The sequence below is a fragment of the Plectropomus leopardus genome, chromosome 18 (assembly GCF_026936395.1).
Source record: "Plectropomus leopardus strain MGB_pleo_1.0 chromosome 18, ASM2693639v1, whole genome shotgun sequence".
Lineage (NCBI taxonomy): Eukaryota > Metazoa > Chordata > Actinopteri > Perciformes > Serranidae > Plectropomus > Plectropomus leopardus.
In genome coordinates this window covers 21371883-21391815 of record NC_142193.1, presented here as the reverse complement: position 1 = coordinate 21391815, position 19933 = coordinate 21371883, and the positions used below count along the sequence as shown (strand labels likewise).

General features: G+C 40.5%; 1 protein-coding gene across 2 annotated transcripts; it reads right to left on the bottom strand.

Moving 5' to 3' along the window:
• Positions 1-352: 352 nt before the first annotated feature.
• LOC121957185 (neuronal pentraxin-2) lies at positions 353-19680 on the bottom strand. 2 transcript variants are annotated; one of them, XM_088069233.1, is made up of 5 exons: positions 18709-19680; positions 14517-14760; positions 7375-7619; positions 3903-4082; positions 353-2599 (listed from the first exon to the last, which is right to left on the bottom strand). In XM_088069233.1, exons 1-5 carry the CDS (start codon positions 19156-19158, stop codon positions 2372-2374), a joined length of 1347 nt encoding a protein of 448 aa, XP_087925359.1. In that variant the 5' UTR covers positions 19159-19680; the 3' UTR covers positions 353-2371. The 2 variants fall into 2 exon arrangements, with proteins under 2 accessions (XP_087925359.1, XP_042361645.1); XM_042505711.2 differs by having other exon boundaries at positions 14517-14763; positions 18709-19677.
• Between the last annotated feature and the right edge of the window lie 253 nt (positions 19681-19933).

Below are 19933 nucleotides of genomic sequence, written 5' to 3'. Positions count from 1 at the left end.
AGTCCAAAGGATTTCTCCACTGCTGACAACATTACATTGCCCAGATGAGAGGACGTATCCTTGCATGTGTGTTACGGCTAGTCCTACAAGTGATACAGCTAAACCAACCAGACAAACATCTCTGTCAGACTCAGTGCGACCGGAAATGTCAAAATTAATGAGATATGCTCATCGCTATCAAAGATTAATTATTAAGAAACATCAGTGACCTTGACAGGGTAACACTCCACTCTGACTTCATCACTAATGCAGTGCGATGATATTTTAATCAAACACACTTCAACTGTTCAAACAGCTGCTCAGCTATTCCGTCGCGTTATTGAGTCGCTGCTTTAATCGCCACGCCTCTGGAATTTGTTCACTCTTTTATTGGGTGCAAAAGGACATTCAATCACATGTCAGAAAGGTGCAAAACTTAAACGGTTACCGCACATGAAGGTGACTTGAAAACAATGATAGCAAACACATTTTTTTTCTTTTTCTTGTGTCCCTCATTGTCTGCGCTGCCACTGAGCTGTTAAAAGACGACAAACAAATCGCCCAACAAGCGAAAGCACATATGGTTCTCACAGAAAAGGCCATTCACCATATAAACAAAGCATTTTTATAAGTACTTCTACATTTTTTGGATTTTTTTTTTTGCATAATGTGCTGCTAATGGACAAAAATCATGAGCAGAAAAAGCAAGAGAAATACAGTTTCTACAGGAAAGACTTGTTTTACAATGAAACATTAACAAAGACATTCAAAAGAGGAACAATCACAGCGTGTTGGTGACATATCCAACAAGTGCACCCTCACTATTAGAACATTCTGTGCTGTCCAGGAACCAACTGCATTTTTTTTCTCTATTAAACTGCATTTTTTAAAATGTGAATAGAAGCTTTTTAATGGCTTTTTGTGCTAGTGTATTTTTGTACTTAGTGAGGAAATTCCACAAGAAGAAAAAAAACAAAGTTTTTGTGCCTCTTTTGCATCGTCTCCTTATGGGGCTGCAGCATTAGGCTTGATATCAATATTTTATTGACGAACAGCGAGACAAATGTCCACCACGACGTTAAGGACGAAGATAAATCAAGCTGCAAAAAGCGTCAATTTTGTTCACTAAGTGGTGCCAAAATCCATTGATTTCCTACATTCTGTTAAAAAAAGATATCACATCCTTGGATCAAACTTTTTGTTCAGTGAGAGGCAATGAAGACATTCATAATGTCCACGGAGTGCCGTTCTTGTTTGACATCCTTTCTACATCTTCAGATTTGATCGATTATGATGCGCTTAGCTTTGAGAAACAGCAGCGGACCGGTGGCTGCTCCCCGCCTCACTCATTCATGAACACAGATAATTACTACCCAGATGAGGAATTAAGGATCGTCCTTGAGGGTCAAGCCCAGTCCCTGCCCTCGCAGGGCACTCGGCAGGCGTCCACAGCTCTGTCGATACGCCAGTCCTGGGCAGCTGTCCGACATCGCTATTAACCTGAGCAGAGCCAGCCCATCCATAAAGCTGTTTGGGATATGGCAGCTGCTCAAGGGGCAGAGAGGTATTAAGCATAGATTTACAAGAATGAAAATGTCCTCCCTCCCTCATAATCTCTGGTCATTTTACACGCAAGACAAGCCATACGCGCAGGAACACACACACACAGACACACACACTCTCTTACATAACGCTGCCAGTAGCTGCGTCGGCTTGTTTGGACGCACTGCTCGCACAAGCCGTCTATTGACAGAAAGCATGCACTGTCACTTCTTTCATTCACTGCTGGGGCTCATGCATAATATTTAGACATTCTGCCATGTTTTCCAAAATAATCAACAGCGAGGGTTGTCCACTTTGAACTTGCGAGCATCCACCTCATTTCTCTGCGCTTTCTGGTTCAGCGCCTCATCTCTCTTCAAACAGTGAGGAATCTCGCAGCATGTAGCGCACTATCATGTAACTCAGGAATAGTGCTCCGCAGCACATCAAAGCCTGTTTGAGCTCACAATCACTACGAATACAGTGCAGCATTGTCAGTATAAGGAATGCACCCGAAAAGAGCTGTTTTCAAAGAGGAGTCAAATGAAAGCTGATCTACTGAAGAGAAAGCACAGAGTGACAGTAGGTCATATCATTACAGTGGACTGATGCAACGGCATATCTTCTTCAGATGAGAACACTAATTTGAAGTCTCCTGTAATGTCCTCGCATTGTGATGGACACATCAACAGGTGTTGAGTCTTGGAGACTGCGCAGTCATACCATATAAATATGTAAAAATGTTGCACTGGTACCCTTTTCTTATGGATTTGACTGAAGCAACAAACAGTCAGAATACTTGGCTCCTCGAATCCCTTCAGCGGTAATGAATCTCCTCACATCAGATCCTTTAGGAATCAAAAGCGCGATCTTCACAGATCTCCAGAGCGGCTTTACTCGCACCACCAAACACTTCCACATTCGCATCAATCCAAGGGACCACGTTGCCTGGCATGTATGCTGAGCAGTTGGCCAGACCCATGATGTCCACGGGCCGCAGTACTCGGTCCCACATGTTGAACTGGCTCAGCTCGCCCACAAAGGCCTGGGTGGCGTCGAAACGGCCTCCGACTATGTCCTTTACAGGAAAAACAGGAGATGAGAGTTTAACTTCTGAGGGAAATGTAAACAGACTTCAATTAAAATGAATCAATTCTCTTTGATTTTCATCAAACTGCCAAACAGCTGTGAATATTTTTCTGTGCACTGCCACTTTAAATATCTAAGTGTTGCGCAATCTCCAGCACGGTGCAATATGCAGCAATCTCACCTTGTGTGAAAGACAGCACTCCCCCGGCTTCACAGTAATGCAATATGAGCTAACAGCTCTCTGAGGATATTATTCAGACGTCACTGTACCTTTCTCAAGTATATACATGCTGCAGTCAAGAAGCCAACTGCCAGAATTGGCAAAGTATTCTGATCCTTTATTTAAGTAATAGTACTAATGCCACCCTGTGAAGATACTGTTAAGTAATAGTCCTGCATTGAAAATGGTAAGTAAGTATAATCAAGAAAATATACCTTTAAGTGTTAAAAATAAAAGTACCCTATGCAGAAACATTTTTAAAAACAAATAATACAACCAATAAACTCAAATTTATTTAAAAAACTACAAAAAAAACCCCACAAAATTGTATATAAAAATCATCCAGACCCTCAAAATTGTTTAAAAAATGACCAAAAATATAAAAAAAACCCCTCAAAATTATTTTCAAAAAACTTAAATAAAAAACACCCAAAAAAACTTGACAACCCAAAGCCCCAAAATGTATCAAAATAGTTGGCAAACAGTTTTCTGTCGATCAACTGATTGATTAATGAACATATTGTTGCAGCTGTACTTGTATAAACTGTTTAATAATTTAATAACAAAAATAAAAAAAAACATATTTTATAAACTGCCATTATGTTTTTATGCAAAAATCTTAATTTGTAAAGTAACTAAAGTGTAGTGAAGTAAAAAAAATACAACATTCCCCTCTGAAATGTAGTAAAAGCATTAAGTGGCATGAAAAGAAAATACTCAGGTAAAGTACAAGTACCTCAAATCAATACATAGTAAAGTACTTGTATGAATTTACTTAATTACATTCCACCAGTGCCCGCTAATGTAGCTCCCAAGGGTGTTAAGGTGCAGTTTAAAGGTAGACGAATGAGGTAATACTGAAAGGGCCGTGATAGCGTGAGAAGAGCCTCGCTGCCTTCCCTCTCCTGCTCCCTGCGCTGCACCTCCGGCATTGAACTCGGGGGGAGAATACACTCAGGGATCTTACCGACACAAGGAAGAACACACACACACACACACACACACACACACACACACACATGCATGCGCACACACCTGTTCTTTACCACCTAAGCTTCCCTACTGCTCTCACCTGCTCCTGGCCCAGGATGATCACCCCTCCAGGTTTAATTGGGTGCCAGGGGGCCAGGTTGTCCCCGGTGCCTAGACGCTCGCCATCCTGGTAAGCCTCCCAGAAGCCGTCTCTGGTCGTCCAGGTGATGCAGATGTGGTGCCAGCGCCCATCGCTCACTGACAGAGGGAGCTGGGCTACCTGGTTTAGGGCGAAAGGTGAGCCAGCAAGGACGGTTAAAGAGCAGGGAAGATAGGCTGAGAGAGATTGGAGATTAATTGCAGCACGTTAGAAACAAGGACAGCAATTAGAAGGGTTAAGGCTTCAAAGAGACGTCCCTCTGCAGAGAATTCTCCTGATGAGTCGGTGCGACATACAAAATTTAGATTACCTAGGTGACATCAAGGGATTGAGCATCCTTCAAAGCAGTCGGGTAGCTAACAGCAAAACAGTGTCCTCTTATGCTTTCGCGCTTTGTTCGTAGATCAAAGAAAAACAACTGGTTATTTTACCAACCTATGACATCATAGCCCTCTGAGGATACAGCACAACACATGAGATTATGAATGTGTAACTCATTAGGCTTTTTCTCAAGAGCCTACAGAATGACTTCATGCTCGTATCTGATTGCAGGATGTACACCTGGAAAGATGGAAAGAGCCACTGAAAATATTATAGAGTCAATTGACCTGGTAAAGAATACCAGGTGGCATCTTAATGCTACTGGGACTACAGTATACACAAGCTGTATTATTATAAAGTCTCATAGTCTGAGCCTCGCTGACTGTTAAAGGATTATGAAATGAAAAATTAATTCTTGTCAAATATTCTGCCATACTTCAAATGTGACAGCCGTGATGTTTAGTACACAAAGAGCTTAATATTAAAACACCCTGCCCACAGGGCATTCATTATGAATACATGACTCATTCATCTTCATTTGAATGACTACAAATGATCTCATTCTCAAAACATAAAAGGGGCAATTTTACAGTTAGAAGAAATTATTATTTTCCTATAAGCCTTTTCAGAGTTAGACTGTTTAATTTGTCATAGCAGGAAAAGCACAGGCAGGTGTAACTTTGGTTTTGTATGCCAACATGTACAATATCTGGTGCCTGAATGTCATGCAGATTTGGAAAGTACATCTATGAATCTCCTGCTGTAAAATGTCAAAATGTCTGCTGTGTTTTACTCCTGTTTCAAGGGATGTTTTCCTTATTCAGCTCCAAAAAGCTGTAAATAACTGCCAATAAATGTAAAATGTTTTAGAAGGTTAAATCTGCTTTTAGCCGAAAGAGTAAATGGTGTTGTAAAAAATGGTGTAACAGAAAAGCACATTGACCACCTGAATGCTGAATGTTAAGAAAATTCTGTATAATCCAAAATACTTCGCTCCGAGAGGCAAGGTTCCTCTCCTAGGTCAAAGATATTAACTCCTATAAGATACTATCTCATGTATGCGATGTACTTTTAGAGTGATAAGGCTATGGAAGTCCTGAGAAACAAGGTGATTTTATTTTTGGCAGCGGTAGCCAATACCTAAGTTTATCTCCTGCATACAAGATATAGCATTCATACTAAATCAAATTCAAAGCTTAATTAGGGTTGTTTTGAGAATAAGAAGTCTATGGAAGCCCTGAGAAGTAAGTCGATTTTGTTTTTATTCTATTTATTTTTTTTTTGTTTTTTGGGCAATGGTGGCCAATTTCCTATATAAAGAAATTATCTCCTACATGCAAGATATTATCCTAGACATGTGAGAAACCATAAGGCTTGATAGGGGCTTTTGTATATGGTAGCCATTACAAGACGTACAAGATATCTCATACATATGAGCAAAACTTGAGGCTTCATTGAGCTGGTTTGAGAGTGGGAAGGCCATGGAAGCAAGGTTAAAAAAACGGGGTGGGCAATGTTGGCCAAAAACTAAGTTCATCTCCTACATACAAGACAGTGTTGGCCAAAGTTTAAAATAAATAATCACCTTGCCTTTAGTTTGAAAACCCTCCTCCAGATAACAGCAGATTTATACAGTAAGCATCAGATTACACATGCACACTTGCCAAAAGAACTTAGTTTTAATGTTGTACAAGACCAGCTGAATCCATTACAGATTAAACTCCTGGCAGCCGCATTTGACTGGAAAACAGATACGCCACAAGCATGTTTTGCTTGATTTGAATGTTAGAGAAAAAAAATCACGAGATATTGACAATCTCTCTGAATAAAGAGACTGACTATGATGAAGATCTTTTTTTTTTTAATTAATAGTTAAGACTCCCTCTCTGCATAGCCACCCACAAATACAAAATACAGACAACGTTGCACTTTTTAATACTGTCGAGGAGGCAGCTTTCTACTTCCCTCTCAGTATGCAGCCAAATGAACGGCATAAACAATGTGCCCCAGTGGACCCTGTTATCACTGCGAACAAGTTCAACACATGGATGTGCTGCTGCACATACGGTAATCATATTCACTAGTCTTGTCTCACTCTCCTCCATCTTGCTCTCTTTTGCTTTCTCTCTCGGTTACATTAAAACTTCCTTTTTTTCTTGCATCTTCTGATCTTTCACCCCCCCCTCTCCTCAGCACTCATGTCGCCTCCAAAGCTCTGCAGCTTTTCTATTTCCTACCCCTCTTTTTTTCTCCCATACTCTCATCCCTTTCTCCCACCATCTTTCTCTCATCTGTCTGACTTGAACACATGTATAATGCATGGTGAAGGGAAAGCTGTGAGGAGACCTGCCTGTGCCAATAACGCCCAACGTAAACAAGGCAGTGGGGTGAAAAAAAAAAAAAAATCCTCTCCATTGTGGGAACCTTTAACAAAAAAATCTCCCAAAATCCAACATAACATTGCTGCAGAAGCAGCTATACCACAAGGAAACTCCATTATCACAGCGTCAACATGACAATTACATTTTTTTTCCCTCTCAAGGCTAAACACCATCAAATATTCATGTATGTTTCTAACACTTTTTCCATGGTGTTAATTGAAATCCCATTTGTTGGCTGAACTTTCACAGTATGTGACTGTGTACCAACACTATAGCGTCTCCAGAGAGTAAAGAAGACGGGGCCTTCAAATGAGCACACATGGCAGCATAAAGTTCTCTAATGAATTTCTGTTATTCTTGGGTGTGTGTTGAATGTGGGTCAATGATATGAAATGTTTATAAGGTGCAGAATTAAATATTCAGTGCTGATGGTCAGTGAATCTCCTCTCAGCTGATTGCGCACACATGTGCATACAGTAGCTAACTGCCTGTTTCACACCTCAGAGCGGGCCCACATGCGTTCTTTGCATTTAATTAGTGTCATTGCTGATCTACTTTTACGACCATCGTTACAGCGCTGCCAGGCGAGTAATGAATGAAGCTGAGCTTCTGAATACATCTTCAGAAAATCAGGGCAGAGTGGAAACATCATTGGTCTCCTTTCCATCAAAAAATACTATAAAGAAATAGTTTGCGATTATGGACCTTACCTTATCATTAACTAGCAGCTCAATGGGGTTGTTCCCCCATTCGATGAGGACTATCTCATTGGCTTGGCCCGGCACGCCGTAAGAGAACGGAGTTCCGATGCCGGGACTGGCGCTGGACTTGAGCCACATGCACACGGTGAAGGCGTACATCTCTGGGAGGCTCTTCTTTATGCGTCCATACAGGTAGTTAGTGCGGAGAGGGAGGGACACCTTGAAATCCTCAGGTGACTTGAAGGCGTTGTTACCTGTTGATGGACAATGGTTACATGTGGTTATATGTTTAAAGTTAACTTTGGCGCCGAGTCTTCTTCTACTGATGATGCTGAAGACTGTAACAGGAAGTGTCTGCAGATATTGACACCAATAAAGATGTAAAAGGGCGATTAAATTTGACACGAGAAAGACAAGACTGAAGATGGAGATCACATGACACATGCACACAGACAAAAATGTAAGCTCCTTAGCACTTCTTTGGCGCTTTGTGGTGCTACACAGCACCGCTGCCACACAAAGAACTTTTTAGGCCCCTGTATGGTTCTTTAGAGGTTCTTGACTAGTTCTTTCCCCAGTAAACTAAAGTGAACTAAGTTGGAGAACCAGTAGACAACCTTTCAATTTTCAAGGTTTTCCAGTGTGTCTGATTTAGGGGCACCTGGGGGCAGAAAGGGTATCCAGTATTCATAACTATGTTTACATTGATTTACGATCTCTTGAAAATAAGAATGGTTTTGTTTTTTGTTACCTTAGAAAGAGTTGTTTCTATACACACATGAAGAGGATACTCCTGCATGGAGTCCGATAAGTTGTTTCTATTGTAGCTCTGAATGGGCAAATCAAATCTGCCTCTTGTGAGGGTCATTTTCATTTTCGCGTTTTTTGCCACTGTGGTTCTCATGTACGCTTGGCACATAGTTCTGCAGCCTCACCATCCTCACCACTAGATAAATCATACAGACTGAGCTGTTTAGCCTCTCTACTGTTCTTTTTTCATCTTAGTTTCATTTAATTTAGAAGGTAAAGAATACAAATATTGAAATACCCTGTAATTCCAGAGTATAACACATTAAAGCAGTGGTTCTTAACCTTTTCACCCCCCTGCACGCAGAAAAATTCCAAGTTTGAAACGGTAAAATATTGTGTTTCTCACTAAGTATTAAGTACAGGATTCTGAATCTTTTAAGCCAATTGTTCATAAGAAATTATTAACAGTCACTCATTTTATAAGTACAAGTTTAATTTAGAAATATGCTGACTCATTTATTAAATTATTATCTGACATCATTCATGGGCCTCCAGGCTCAGTCCCTCTATGACTGCGAAAGAACCACTATTGGGTTCTTTTTTGCACCATTTTCCTGTGCAATGTAAACATATAAAGCAAATTAAATAGGGTGATGGTAAAGATCGACCAGCTGCTTCTCACATCAGCGAGAAAACTGATTTTTTTTAACTGCATGCTGGTTTATGTGAGAAATTCTGTCAACTGGTCTACCATCTGCGAGATAAAAAAACAATATGCCAAACGTGGTCCCAGGACACACCAAGACTGGAGTCAGCCAAACTTCTGCAAGACTTTGTTCTGGCACAGCACTGATTTCAGCTAAATGCTGACATATTCACAATGCCAGCATGTCGATGTTTAGCAGGTATAATGTTTAATGCTCACCATCTTAGTTGCTAATAGGCCAAAACACAAAGTACAGTTTACAGTTGATGGGAATGTCAATAGTTTTGCAGGTATAGAGTGCCCCAGTAATGAGTCCTAAACCCAGAAACCTGTTGGCATTTCAGCACCTCCGGTTCCCTCAAGTCAATGGTTTTTATAATGGGTTTTTGGTTAGAAGCCCAAAATAAGGTCTGTGGTTAACACAAGCTAAAGAGCCTTTCATGTTGTGTTTGATGACATAAAATACATTGGTAAATACCCGACTTGTGAACCTTTAGGCTTTTATGTATAAAGGAAGTTGTTAACAAGTGGCTAAATGAAACTACAGATTGTCATCACATTGAGCCGCTCCGAACACGGCTTTACAGCTTTGTTGTGGTGACGATGTTAAATCATGTGACCATGATGTAGTTTGTTTGTAGCCTAACAGTAGCTTTTTGGTTCTGGTGATTGCATTTAGGCTCCTGAAAGTGGTGAAGATTTTCTTACTGAACAAAATGTGTATGAATTATAAACATTTGTTTGCCACAGAGTATATTTTCTGCAAAAAGTCCAATTGAAAATCCCATAAACCATTGCATTTTTTCCTCTGGGGAACTTGAGTATCTCTAGCTGATGCCATATTGATCCATTCAATAGATAGTTAGATAGACAGATAGTTCAATGTGGATCAAAAATGGTGGACTGACTAATGAATGGGCAGACAGATAGTGCCATTCCTGGAGTCAAACTGCTAGCATTGCTAAAAATTCAAAACTTTCTATGATTATTATTTTCTGGCTTCCATTTTAGTACTTCAGTTTAGTCTCATACTGGGTCAGTTGAGGCCAAATGCATCACAGCTTATGAATGATGTGGCTGTTGGTCAGTTAAGGAAAGATTACAAGAGTTGTAATATTCAAAAGACACTGAATAAAAGAAAAGAACAAGAAATGGAGTAAACATGGATCATGCATGATTAAGAAAGACAGACTGACAGAGAGAGAGAGGACCGTACTGAATATTTAAAGAGAAAATGATAATAAAGCAAGAGGAAAGGAGTTGTGAAAACCACACACACACACACACACACACACACACACACACACACACACACACACTCTACTTTGCAGTGGGTTTGCACCAAGGAAACATGTTGCATATTTCAAAGAGATTGAACCACAGTTTTATCTGATGAGGAGAGCATTTAAGGCTTAGCTACTGTTTAAACCACCATTTTTCTGTCTATATAATCCAACTGTAACTGAATAAAACGTTCACAAAATGGCCAGGCTTTGTCCATACAGTACCCGTCGAAACACTTCGACCCTCAAAGAAGAGAAACAAAGAATATCAGAAGTGCAGCATCAAGTGGGAGCTCTTGAGATCTTAAGGGCATATTGATTGTTAGTGCAAACATGTTCTCATCCCAAGTTGTCACATATTGCAGCTTTGTCAGTGGATGTAATAACGAACACCAGGACATCAAATAAAAGCATAAAAAAAAGGAATCCAGTCGTTTACAGATGTGTCTTTCATAATGTTAGTCAATGGGAAAAAGTCTTTTTGGGCTACATTGACCTATTGCTAAGCCGCCCTCGAACTCCACGAGCCAGTCACATTTTGTGCAGCTATACAATGCATTTGGACATACTGCTCATAAACCTTCATGAAAAGCATCACAAACTTGATTTTCCTGTGGTTTTATTTAAATGTATGCAGTTATAACTTAAAGAAATGGTCAAACAATGTGCATGGGGTAAATGCAACATTTATACAAGGTGTCCTGAGAGGCTGAAGTGTACTTTTATCCCGTTCTCTATGTAACAGTGATTAAATAGTATGTAATTCCACTTGCTATAACTGCCATGATATGATGTTTATTTTTTTTGATTTGTTGGCACAATCACGCTATTAGAGATAGTTGATGTATGGCTGTGTTTAAATGTTGCCAATTAACGGGGACGTGCCCGAGGTGACTATCAGAGCGCAGCACTATGTACAAATATTGTGTCTTAATGCCTGTATGTCCACTGTATGGACATTATGTGCACTGTCATTTAGGGAAATGTTCATGAGGAGAGTTACGAGTGGGTCGCTGTGCTTTTTAAGTGCTAAAATATTCAAACAACACCACAATGCACTTGCTAAGCTAGGGAGTTAGCCTCTATGCTAAATAAACCTGTTATTTACTCAGAGTCTGTGTGTGACTGACGAATATATCCTGTTTCTGTTCAGAAATAAATGGCGGCTTTACGAAGAGAGCTTCCTGTTCATCATTTTCAACACAACGTGGAGTCGAAGGAGTTATTTGGACCAGCCAGCCGCGGTGAAGTGCAACAGAGTGTGGCTACACCTAAACCTCACATTAGTGTCTCCTTTGGATTAATCGGATCGTGTGGCAGCTCAAAGAAAAGAAGAAAAGCAAACAAGGATGTCTACGTTTGTTTTAAGGTAAGGCAACATGGTGTTAGGAACATTTGCTGAAAAGTGACAAGTATATATGACTTCATATTAAATCGGAAACATCGTGTATAGCGTCACCTTGCAGCAAACTTTGCTCGTGACGTTAGCTTAAGTTAACTAATAGCTGCTAACGTTATGGCCAACTTCAGCTTCGTAGCTGATCACGTCATCTATTTAACGTTGTCTTAGTATTTTTGTTCTTTGACGATCAGACATCATTGTTAACTTCAGTAAAAAGTTGTAGTTAAAGTCCACCATACTGAAAACCATTAACTTAGCTGTAACGTTACAGAGAAAGCAAAGGCTGGCTAATGCTAACACCAAGGAGACCCTTTTAATGGCTTCTGTGTGAAATAAGGAGCTTTTGTCCCCAAAAGCTCTGTAAAGCATCTTTGGATATGTCTTTGACACTGACAAACACCATTGTTAGTTTAGATAGTGTGTCGATTGTTTGTCTAAGCGAGCAAAGGAGGCGAGTCTCAGAGATAGGTCAGTTCCATCACTTGACCGTGGATGTATTATGGGAAGTCTGGAAACAGCCATGGGGGCGGGGCGCCATTAATTCCTATGAGCGCTGCTCATTGGCACGTAAAGCAAAAAAAAATCTCTTTTCCTGAGTGTAGAATCAGTGTTGAATACCTGGATCTACTGCGCACTAGAGACTGAAGGCAGTTGAGCGCCGCCAAGTGTGCTCAAGCGGGTAACTTCTGCCAGCAGAGCGGCTGACTTTCGGTTTAGCACTTCACTTGCTTGGATGGCGGTCTAAAAAATTTAATCTTGTGGCTCTTTTAGACTTTCCAAATGTAATCAACACTGGATGGCTTAAATCTTAATAGTGAAATGAAGTGTCTCATGGGGGTTTGACACTCACAAAAAATGATTTACTGATTTACAGATGTCTCTTTCCCAATGTAAGTCAACAGGGAAAAGTGTTTAGGGGCCAGTGGGCATCACGTGATCAACCCAGATGGTGTAATTCCAATTTTGGCCCCTATGTAACATTTTTATCAGAGCCTTTTGCACTTCCTTGGGGCTTTCACATAACAGAAGTTGTACTTACATGGTTTGGCCACGATATCAAAGTGGCTTAAAAGCCCGGTGCACTTCCTGAGGGCTTGTAATGTAACTTAAGAAATTAATGCTTTTGTTTCCAGATAAAACCTAGTCCCAAATAGCTAGCTAATAGCTAAATGCCACTTATACTCTAGCATTACTAGAGGAAGCAAATTTGGCAGAGGTCGTGCAAGATCCGTTCCGAACAGGCACATTTTGAACAGGCATTGCACTTGTAAATAAAAAATGTGTCTCTGCCACTACCTGTGAGCTCCTCATTCATACTGCGTCTCTACAAGCTCAAACTTCTCAGGATCACGGGGTGCTGGAGCTTCTCCCTGTATTCTACACTGTAATCCCAGAGCAGGGAGACAACCATAGCATACAAATTCATTGTATGGCTCACGCCAGTAGAAAAAGATTCACATTTCCAGCTGACAAAACAACACCACAAAGCATCGAACATCACTGTAGAACTGAATCAACACTTTTCTGGCACCGTCTTGATGTAAATTGTAGTTAATAAGGCTCACAAAAGTAGTATTTATCATTGGGCTATTGTATTGGCTCATTGCACTATACAGGTGGGTGTGCTTTCATGCCCACCTCCTTTAACCCTTTGAAACCTGGATCAATAGATCAGTTTTCTTGTGCTGCATTCAGATGTCTTTCACAAACAAACTGATTTGGTTTCTTTTGAAAACATGGAAAAAAGATAGTGAGCGACTTGGCAAGAAATGTCCTGCAAATTGAAGAAAAAAGAAAGAAAAAACGTAAAAGATGACAAGAAAATGACATGAACAAGAAGAGTGAATTACTAGAAAATTAAAAATGAACCAAAAAAAATAAATAAATAAATAAAAAAGGAAAAGTATCCGGAACTGATTATTAGGGCTGTCAGTGCTAACACGTTAAATGAATTAATATTATTAAATAAAGAGATTTTCATCTTTAAAAGGCTATACCTGAGTTTTAAAGCTAAAGCACTGATACTGATATTATGTGAAACTAGAAGACCGGAGTTTTCCAGTGTCACCACCAATGTCATGTTTCCCTCTCAGGAAGGGGGCTAAATAATGCCCAAAGTTGGGATCCTTTTTGGCAATGGAAAGACAGCATGGCCATTTTACAGGGGTCCCTTGAACTCTGACCTTTAAGATATCTGAATGAAAATGGGTTTTATGTGTACCCAAGAGTCTCCCCTTTGCAGACATGCCCACTTAATGCTATTCCCATGCAGCTTTTTGCCATTAATCATGATTAACTATTAAAATTCTGCGATTAATCCTGATTTTAAGAATGAATTGTTTGACAACCCTACTTATTATTGTAATAATTATAATTATATATGTATTTCATTATTTATTTGAGCTTTTTTTCAGGTAATTGCATTTTTTTAAATGGATTTTTCTACTTTTTTGGTGTGTTAATTCTCCAGATATTTTACTAATTTCATGCAAATTTTTGGGGTAATTTTATTTTAAGTTCAATGTTTAGAAATCAGACCAATTTGCTCAGGTTTCAAGGGGTTAAATGTGAGCAATTAACTTTGGTTAAAAACCTCTATCCTCCAACAGCCACTGACTGAATCGACTTGTCTCCGGGGACATCGGCCTGAAGGAAATGTCCAGTGAACGGTGAGATAATCTTCTGAAATAATTTTCCTTTCAGCAAAGATATGCTGTGTTATTCTGACGTCTACCATCAAAGTGATACCCCGGAGTGAGGACATCTCTCCAATATTTCTTAAACTAATTAAACATTCAGTGTTGCTTTCCAAGCCTTATTTTTCAAGACTAGGAGCTACTCCGAGAATGGCTCTGAGAAAAAAAACAGCTATGTTGTGAGGTTTTTACTTGCATCATCAGAAATTTGCACAGGGATTGACTAATTAGTGCTAAATCTGGCAGACAAAAACAAAAAAAAAGTCTGGCCTTAAATCTGGCCAACAATTCACAGCACCCATTGTATCGCTTACTTTTCTCCAGCTCGGTGATCCTCTCCAGGAGGGAATTCAGAGCGCTTTCAGTGCGTTGGCGGTGGGCCGCTGTTTCATTGTAGAGCTGGCTCTTCTCCTCCTCCAGCTCGGCCACCTTCCGGAGGAGCTGGGTCTCCAGCTCCCCCAGACGCTGCCGCAACAGCTCCCGCAGCTCTGGTGGCAGGGGAGTCAGGGCCGAGACGCCTCCTGCTGACACATTTGTGCTGGGGAGACGCAAACTCTGCTGCTGGGAGGCCGAGTGGGACAGGATGCAGGGAATAGCAGCAGAAAAGAGGATGAAAGGATGGATGATACATAGATAGATAGACAGATAATGTGTGGGGGGAGAGGGAAGTGACGAACGATGACACAGACATTTAATCCAGTTAATCTGGTGTACTCAAACAAGCGTTCAGTCTCCAGAAAGACCTGGATTTGCAGTACTGATTTTATACACTCTAGGCCTGGTATGGTTTTTAGCACCATTGGATTTTGATCAGTGGTGTAATGTAACAAAATCAGTACTCACGTAGTTTTTAAGAATATTTATACTTTACCTGAGTATTTATATTTCTGTCAGCTTTCACTTCTTCTCTACTACATTCAGTGGTGTGTCCAGACTTTTTTTTTTTTTTTTAACTGGGGAGGCCCATTTGGGCACTGATTTATGCAGGGGTGGCATTAAGTACGAGTGCTGCTGCAGGTGCACGCGTCGGCATAGCTTTAATTTACCATTTTTGTCTCCACTACTCATACCTAATTTAATTACGAACATTTCAGTGTCTTATATTCCTGTTTATAGTTTAGTTTAAAAGATAAATACACCTACCGATCATAACACAACAGGGTAACACCACACAAGTGTAAAATAAAGCCTCCTTACTTTATTAAAGTAACTGTTCCTAAAAAAGTGAATAGTACAGTAGCAAGTATAGAGAGCCAACAGAATTGAAATAAATAAACCTGTGTGAACAAACTAAACAGCTGTATTAAATATATTTGTATTTAGGCTTGACATTACTCTTGCACATTACTGCCTCTCAGGTTTAAGACCTAACTGCACCCATAAAAGTAAATGTACTTTAGGCCACTCCCTAGACACGCCCCTGACTACACGCCAATTAAAACGTTTACTTTTACTCTGCCAAATTTCCCCAAAGAATCTTAGTCACTTGATACAAAATAGGGAAGGAACTGATGACGTACGGACTAATGTAGGAATGAGAGGGAAGAAAAAAATAGATTCTGTTCTCTAAATCCTTTAAATTATGAAAAAAAGACCTGGTTTATCTTAAAATGTGATGTACACTCTGTCTTAAGATGGTATATGTTACGAAGAAATTAACTTAATACTCTGCTCGCCCTTTTTTCTAAATTACAAACATTTACTTATACTTTTAGTTTCAATGTTTAAGTGCATTTAATATCATGAAATTACATTAACGTACAGCTTTAAGGTACTTCATCCGCCACAATTTTTGTTAGAGCAATATCAAAATGAATACAGCATGTCCCTGCAGCGGACTTTGATTGGTGACCTGCCAAACACCCATGGCTGGGCCGGGTATTTAAGGTAGGCGCCACATGTGACGTCTCAGTTTACACCAGGCGCAATGGCAGATGGTTTTCAAAAAACGGGGACAACAACTGCACGAGCCCACGCTCACAGTCGGTGCTTTGACCGTGCAGAAAAATGCCCTCAGATGATCTGTTCTATCAGCTTGTGTTCAGGCTGTCCTGCTGCCTGGGATCCACACACTTTGTAACCCACTCACAGAGTTTGATTACTCTTCCCTGACACAATGGAAACATCTGAACTGCTCAAATGAGCGATTCTTTATTAATCTGCTGCTACAGGCTGAAACCAGCAGTCCTTATATGCAACTGTTGAGATATGCAGATGTGATTAGTGAGAAAGATCCCGCTCCAGGGAGCCATATGCTACACTGTAAAATCTAACAAGTTGATCTTGCTCTGTGGCTCAGAGGTAAAGCGGGTCATCCTCTCATTGTGATGTTAGCGGTTCAATCCCCGGCTACTTCAGTCAACATGTCGAAGTAAGGTACTGAACCCCAAATTGCTCCTGATGACTGTTCCATCAGTGTGTGAGTGTGTGTGAATGGTCAAAGAAGTGAGTCGCAGATGGCACCTTGTGTGGTAGCCTTGGCCACCGTTGTATGAATGTGTGTGTGAATGGGTGAATGTGACTCGTAGTATAAAAAGCACTTTGAGTGGTCAAAAATGACTAGAAAAGAGCTACACTAGTGCATTTCCATAAATTTTAAAATAATCCTGGATACAGATTGCCCTGAAAAAGGAAAGTAAATATAACTGCAAATCTTAATTTATGTTTCCACTATATCAGAGTGTTCAGCTTAATTGAAATGTAGCTACATTTACCTAATTTTTTGAAGTTGTTGCAACTTAAAAATGACAAGTGAAATTACCTTGTTGTTGGTATTAGCAACTCCAGTAAAGCAAGTTAGTCTAATTTTACTTGATCATGTCAAAGAGGAATTGGCCAATGATGAAGTTAGGAGATCTGTAAGTTTGCTTTTCTGAACATGTTTAAGAAATAAAAGTATGATATATAGATATATATATATAGCATAACTTGGTCTACTGAAGTTGCTAAAATGCAGAAAGATTGATTTAATTAAACTTGTCATTTTTAAGTTGCAACAGCTTCACAATATTCTGTAAATATAACTACATTTAAAGCCTTCAGAGATAACCTCTTTGTTTAAAGGTTTATTCTGAATTGAATGTTGGTTGCACAATGTAACGGCTACAGAACAATGAAAGAAACTGTGGCAAAATTGGTTTGCTATTAGTGTAGCTTTCAGTTCTGCCTGCCTCTGTACGATCTCCCGGGAAAAATTAAGGATGGATTTATGGCACAAAAGGAAGTGCTTCAGCCATCACAAAACAAAATCAGGAAGAGGACTGTGCTGCTTGTTTTATAGGTCGATCTGTTCGTGACATTACTGTTACAGTTAATGAGGGGAATCTGAAAAGTTGAAAACTTACTGCTTTCCACTTTAAGTAAGTAACAATTAGATACAAAGTAAACATCAGTAGATTAAAAGTCATATTTAGGCTACTTACATTTCTCAAAGCAATCAGTTTCTTCGATTTTTTAAAAGTAAATTCAACTTGTCAGATTTTACAGTGTATCAGCAACACCACTCATGCAATAATCATGATGTTAATGCAGATGCAGATCGATAAAAATGTGATTAAAATGCAATATAATATGTATCCTCTTAGCTGCAGTATATTCTTGATTTGATCAGAGTATTAAAGCTTCCAATCAAGGAGAGAGGGGAGATTGGGGGAAGGGAGATGGCTCGGCAATGCAGCACATTGTATAAATAACCTTGAATTTAAATAAACAGCATTGTGATTGTTTATTGCATCAGGGCTGTCAGATGATGAAAAATGCTCTACACAGTTAATATGACATAAGAGATAAAGCCAGGGCTTACAACAACCCTCCTGCTCTATGCAAAGCGCTTCACTATAGGTGACCTCGATATCAGTTGTGATCTCTGAGCCTTGTGGTGTGAATGCACACAGCAGAAGAAAGGTCTCCTGGGACTGAAAAAGGGGGGCTGTGTTGAGATAAAGCTCCCAGGGCAACGGGAATATGAACACCATTTAGCATGTAATGCAGGTGAAATCTGCGGGAATTAATTTCATCAGCTGCTGTGAATTACTCGTCACATGACTGCAAATAAAACATTATGTGGCGCGCGCACACACACAGTAGTCATAAATTATTCAGGGTTGCGTTGCAAATCCCTGCACCACATGCGTGATTACACCTTTGACAAGATTTTTTGTTGCTCATATCTTATTGATGACTCTTCTGCAGCGGGTTTCGCCATCAGAGTTATCTTTTAATGATTAAAAACGTATTGATATGACATGCCTATTACGTGACCCTTTGATCTCACGATCCCCCATGAGAGGTCTCCTGCAGCGCGGAGTATTATCAGACGTGTGTGCAATGCTTTATTACTGGTGAAAGGGCTTAAGGATGTTGCTGAGGCGCGCGTGGCTCTGATAACAGCAACATACACTGCAGATGGCTTTGTTGATCATTAACAGAAGTAATTAATAATGTTGGTTCGGAAAACAAAAGTGATTTTCTGGCACTTTTACGCACGAGCTGCTTGTGTCATCTTACCTCCAAGTTCTCCAGCCGTCCCTTGAGACTCTGCATGGTCTTGCCCAGCTGGTCTATGGTCTCGCCGGGGTCCCGGGGCAGGTCTCCCATGGTGTTCTTCCCGTACTCCTTCCGTCTGGAGCCCTGACCCCGGGACTTGCCCTGCGGCGACTCGTCGGCTGCCGCTTCGCAGCGCGCCAGTTTGGAGTTGAGCTCCTTGATGGTCCCCTGCTGGCTCACGATGGTCTCCTTCTGCTGCAGGATGGTCTCCCGTAGCTGGATGATCGTGTTGCGCAGCTCGTCCTCTACGGGGCTGCTGCTCTGGACGCGGTTCCCCGTGGGACCGTAACCGCAGCCCGGCTCTGCGCCCGGGGGGATGGCGTTACAAACGAAGCGGCTACCTGTAGCATCCTGGCTTCGCACCGTGCGTCCACTGACCAGGTACAAAAGTCCAACTACTAAAGTCAGCATCCCGACTGTTAGACGCGCCAAATCCACGTATTAAAGAAAAACAAAGGCTCCTAAATTACTGAGCGGAAAATAATCAAATTAACTTATTTCAACACGTTAATTCAAGTGGTTGCGTACATTTTTCTATACCTCCGAAGTGCCACGAAAAGACCAAACTTAGTTTATAATACAACCATGGCCAAAAATAAATCACAATCCGCAGTGAAAAATCATAAAATCATACATCCACTACCCACATGGTCGCTCCTGTTTGAAAAACACACCAACAAATCTGAATTCTTACTTTCAGCAACTCGGCAGATTAAAATCAGGATTTGATAGCTCCTTAACTGGAAAAAAAAGTTGTACTGATAAAAGAAAATCCACAAAAGGTTGCAGAGAAGTGAGTTGAGCCTGTCTTTCCTCTCCGGTTGGTTGGATTGTCAGTGAGTGGTGCTGAAAAGACAGCGACGCTGCTCAGCCAGATTATTATGGCGAGGTGCGCACTGGCGCTTCCGCTCATCATCTGTGCGCTCCGGTTATTCAGCTTCAGCCTACGTCATCACTCAATCCCAGTGGATCCAAGTCATGCAATGGCTCTGTCTCATTGACTTTTTATGACCTGTTTAAATGTGCTGAGGCTTAAAGGTGTCAAACAAGAGGCACATCAAGAGTTCGCTCTCTAAAAGAGTTTGCAGTTGTTGCCTTTGTTAGCAGCCTCCTAATGACTGGAGGCTCTGTTTGGCGTTTCTAATGATGTGAAAAGGCATCAAACAAACAAAGATTTAACAGTGTG